The sequence below is a fragment of the Halyomorpha halys genome, unplaced genomic scaffold, assembly GCF_000696795.3.
Source record: "Halyomorpha halys isolate HHAL.00 unplaced genomic scaffold, Hhal_1.1 Scaffold177.1, whole genome shotgun sequence".
Lineage (NCBI taxonomy): Eukaryota > Metazoa > Arthropoda > Insecta > Hemiptera > Pentatomidae > Halyomorpha > Halyomorpha halys.
In genome coordinates this window covers 1,169,656-1,174,716 of record NW_027114700.1, presented here as the reverse complement: position 1 = coordinate 1,174,716, position 5,061 = coordinate 1,169,656, and the positions used below count along the sequence as shown (strand labels likewise).

Below are 5,061 nucleotides of genomic sequence, written 5' to 3'. Positions count from 1 at the left end.
ACAGGAAAAATGACTATCTGAGAGACCTGAAACATATCAGATTATGTGGTCATCTTGAAGCAGTGTTGTCTCAGGCCTTTGGTGTGATGAAATTCTCTTTATAAGGGCTTTAGAAGCTTTTCAAAAACAAATTTAAAAAGTGAGAGAGTAAGGTTATGGCATGATTTCATTACTCATTAAAGTACTGAGAGGGTTTTAATTTAGTTGGGTCATTTTTGGGTAAAGGAGGATATGTTATAACCCATCATAGATTCGAAATCAGAAAAAGGTTAAATGTCGCTCATTTTGGAAATATGTGAAATTATTAACTAAGACAACCCAAGAAGTGAAGAAATGCTATCATAAAGTTTTAATAAAACTAGTGCTATGTTCTAGTAGCAGATTTACTTGGGATGCCAGGATAATCGCTGAAGGCTATTATCCAAAATAAGTTAATTAATTGATTATAAATTGAGTCCTAAAAAACTATTATTATAATTGGATTCCTTTCCAAAGGATGTTTGTGTGTTTACCAGTTTACCAATTAAATACCTTTATATTTATAAAATGTTCTTACCATTAATTATATAGGATAATAAAGAGTGATATATTGGGTTATATAATAGTATACAAACTACATAAAGAAACTAAGTATTTATTTACAATGTGTTATTATGAGTAAAATAGTTCAAATGATTCAGATAAAGGATACCATAAAATATAAATTATTACATGATTACTTATTAGTTAATTTATACTTATAGCTGCTGATGCCGTGGGATGTAGTGCCGTGGGTGTCTTCTGTTTCATCAGGGATGTCCAGGCCTCCTGGCCTTGGTCTGCTCGAAGCGCATCCTCTGAATCAGGTCCTTACTCGTCTGCGCCTTCCTGTTGAGGTGCTCCTCCGTCTAGCCCTTCCTGTCGAGTGTCATGTTCTTCTCTTGTAAATTCCCTCTCTGTATTTTTCTCCCACTTCTCTTTTAGGGCGTTACCTTATTTTTAAATCTCTTCTCTGATTGGTTATCGATGTCCGAAGACTCCCGAGGCAGGCGTTCCCCTCCTCAGGGCCGAGGATGTGTAACAAAAAGTTTGACTCTCCAGGAAGGATCTGCCTGGTTAATTTGATTCTGGTCCCTCGTCCTAACCTATTTTCTGCTTCGATACTTAAAGGTTAGTCAATCTAATTTTCTCAGGGGCCTCTGGTAATGTAACAAACTTAATACAGATGTTTCCATATCCGAGGATGCTAAAAGCTTCCCAGAAGGATACCCTGATCAGGGGCAGATGACGAAACACCTTAATAAACGACATATTGTTGAAATCATGGCTAATTCCTCGATACATAGCACTAGTTAAGAACATATATTTAACATTCTAACTGGCTTAATTTTATAAATATGAACATATTTTATAACCTATAAAAAATCTTATTTCAATATTTGTTTTGGACCTCTATGATTTAAACTGTATCTTATTTTTTAATATAAATTGAAAATGGACTTGAGTGGTTTTGGAAGGCAACACCTCATTTAACTCTCAGACTATCAAGATCCTATTGTACTATCAATAATTCCATGAAAAAGTATAAATGTCATTAATTTTTTTAAGTAAAACATTTTACAGTTTATATAAGCTGTCTTTATTTATCGGGACATCTTTGCATAACTCAGCTGTGCCACCAATAGCAGAAGCAACTAAGTCATCCTCCTGGCCTTGCTCTTCACCTTGATCTTGAACGTCCTCCACAGCACTTTTTACTGGTCGTTTACCTTTTTTACTTAAAGGTCTAACATTTCTCTTTAATTTGGCAGCCAACCATAATCTGTACAAGCCTTCTGGAGTTTCGGCTTGATCTTCATCAGTTAATAATGCTTGAATCAGTTTTTTCCTCTTAGAGTCCTCAATATACCTTTAAAAACATGGACAATACTTCATTTAGGGTATGAAACTAATATCTAAACCAATGGATCTACAGATAAAATTATGAAAAACTTCTAATAATCCAGTGATTTTGGATGAATACATTAAACTATATGTTTTGAACAAAATTCATTTTTTAAATATGTATTTCATGAAAATGTTTACATAAAAAATTCCATTTCAAGCATTAACTTTTGAAACCTAAACAGAATAGTCAGAATTTGAAATCAACTTGTAAATAAACTATTAAACATAACTGATAATCACTAGAAAATTAAAATTGAAAGTAATTATTATAAATATTTGATTTGCATTAAGGTATTAAAATACCAAGTACAGCTAATCAATACTAAAAACAACTATATATCCTTATTATCTAGGAGATGATTGTAGGTCAGGCAGAATGGAAAAAAAAAATTGTCTAATATTTCACCCCACATTATAGGTTTTCTCCACAGCAAGAATCAAGATATCGAGAATTATGGAAACTTTATAATACAAAAACAGTAATACAATTTTTTGATATTAAAAATGATGTCGCTTAATGATTTTCATTAAGCGACATCATTTTTTGATATTAAAAATGATGAAATATAGTGTGGAAGAACACAAAGGATAAATTAAAACTTCATAGTAATAATAAGGAAATCGAGAACAAAACTAAATAAAAATATTTAAGTCACCAAAATATATAAATTATTTTAGACTAAATAGATGCAAAAATAAACCATGCACATGGTGACAAGGTTTTCAATATGCTGATAGTGATAGTATAAGTCTGATTCTACCAGTACTGTTCAAGTTGACCTTTAGGATTCAGGGAGCAACAATGGGGAAAACTATTCAAATATTACTATTTATTACAATCAATTTTAAACTTATATGTTTATTGTTTGAAACCAAACTCCCAACAAAAGCCAAAACGCCCGATTACAAGTCAAAAAAATACAATGGTATTGTATCAAAATCTATTGAAAAAGTAAATACAAAGGAGAAGAGCTCTGAGATACCTTTGGATAATACAAAAAGATATTTGTTGATATTTTAAATAAAAATAAACAAACTTAATAGACACAACTTTAATCGAGTGATTCTTATTACCTATCTCTATATCCTCCTGTTTACAATCAGGACCTGTTCGTACCTTGCTCCAGGTATTAATGTTAAATTTTATTCAATTAGTATGGAAAAAGGTGGTTGAATTGTGAAACTTTCTGCCTTTTAATGAGCACTTATATTTTATAAGATCAAATAAAATTCCTGAGGGGGCAAACTGGGTTAGTGTGTTAGTCGAAAATTATTTATTTCGATAATATGATATAAGACAGAGCATTGGGTGGTCTCATATATAAAGGAATAATGGCTTATCTGGGTGACTGTTGGAAATCTCACTGCCACGGTTACTTCTGCATCCTATTGCTGCTTCCCTCGTCCAGATTGAGTGGTTGGTGAAAATGGTGAAGACCATGTATATCACCATGGTGTGTTCGTGAAACGTTGCTTCTCCCTCAGAGACTGGCTAGCTAGTCCCCGGCTGGGTAGGAGCAGTCCAGGCTCTATCTTGCATACCAAGATAGTCAATATCCGGCAGCATCACAGTAACAGTGTCTTCCGGTGTCCGCAGCAAGTAGGGGCATCAGAAAATAAGACCCCTGACCCTGACTTAATACAAATCAAAGAAAAGGCTGAAAATATCGGATCATGTAAATCCGACCCTTCCATGTATGTCATGCGTTTTAACACAACACTACTAGGTTCACATAGCCTATATCGTTTTACACCACTTTTGTGCCTTCCACCCTTTATATATTGCCAAAAAACTAATCCATCCTGCCATAAACATAAATAGACTTTTTTTATTGAAATAATCTATTTTCTAATTTTTTCCAACTGGTCTGAAGGATTTTCATATATGTTGGATGTAAAATGTAAAGTCCTCAATATTTGAAGGAAATGATTTTGGCTCATCGACAAACAGAAAACTTTTTAGATGAAAATTCTGTTGGTCACCAATAGTTATTAATTTTGAGCATTTTAGAGTGGCCCATATGGAAAACTAGAGCTAGAAAAATATCTAACGATTGAAATTATTTAAAAAATTTTCATTCGAAATGGGAGTTTTTCGGAAGAACCCAATACAATTAGATATGAAGATAAATGCAAATAATGAAAAAGTGGCTTACCAAACAAATTTGGTATTTAGATCAAGTCCAAAAATTAACTGCACAATATGGAACTTTCAACATATTTACAATATTTTGTAAATAACTCAATGAGCTTTGCCCATGGAGTCAGGATAAATACGGGAATAGGGAGAGCCCTTTCAAGGTCAAAAAATGTGAGACTTAAAGGGCATGGCCCTGGCATACGAGATTCTCAGCACCATATATGGTACGGTCCAAGCAGTCAACATTTAAATAATTAAAAAATCATGCTATAGTGTGCATGGGTCTGACCACACCAACAGACCATCACCTCCTAGATTGACACTGCAATCAATTATTTAAAAAATAAATATTTTTGTACTAAAAAAAATGACTTTAAAAATTTGAGGAAAGAAATATTCCTTTATATATATTTTTATTATTTTGTTCAAGACTAGTTGTATTATTCAATTATAACCAAATATATCCGTACAGTCTTAACCATTCTTTATTAATTCATATTAAATGCCCAACGTTTTGGCCATCATCAAAGACAATCTTAATTTTAGTTTCACAGCCACACATTAATTATTAAAATTTGTGGACTATCATACTCAGGTCAAAATTTACCTATAGTTGTCACTAACTACATTTAAATATTAAAAAATTAAAATCTGTACCGCTACAACCCATGAAGGGTCAGGGGTTCAGTACTTTGTAAAGAAGTACTGTTACTAGACCAACGGTTGTGCAAGGAGGTGATTAGGTCAGAATCATTATCAACTGCCATATTTTTACTCAATTAAGGGTACCCAATTTAGGAGGCTGGGTGGACCCCAGGAGGACTCCAGGACCCACAGGAGCTGACTCACGGCTACGGTGTAACAGAAAACAATTATTTGCCCAGCCGGATTCGAACTCGGGTCCTTGGAGTTAGTCGCATTGTGCCTTACCCCAGTACTACTGTGCTCCCCACATTTAAATATAAATTCCATTATTTGTAATTATATATGTATGT

At 33.3% G+C, this 5,061-nt stretch overlaps 1 protein-coding gene across 1 annotated transcript in view; it reads right to left on the bottom strand.

Moving 5' to 3' along the window:
• Positions 1–1,594: 1,594 nt before the first annotated feature.
• LOC106679122 (dnaJ homolog subfamily B member 13) overlaps positions 1,595–5,061 on the bottom strand; it is a 24,829-nt gene continuing 21,362 nt past the window's right edge. Inside the window, exon 8 of the mRNA XM_014418083.3 lies at positions 1,595–1,888. Coding sequence (XP_014273569.1) covers positions 1,597–1,888 — 292 coding nt within the window. The 3' untranslated portion in view covers positions 1,595–1,596. The remainder of the gene's footprint in view (positions 1,889–5,061) is intronic.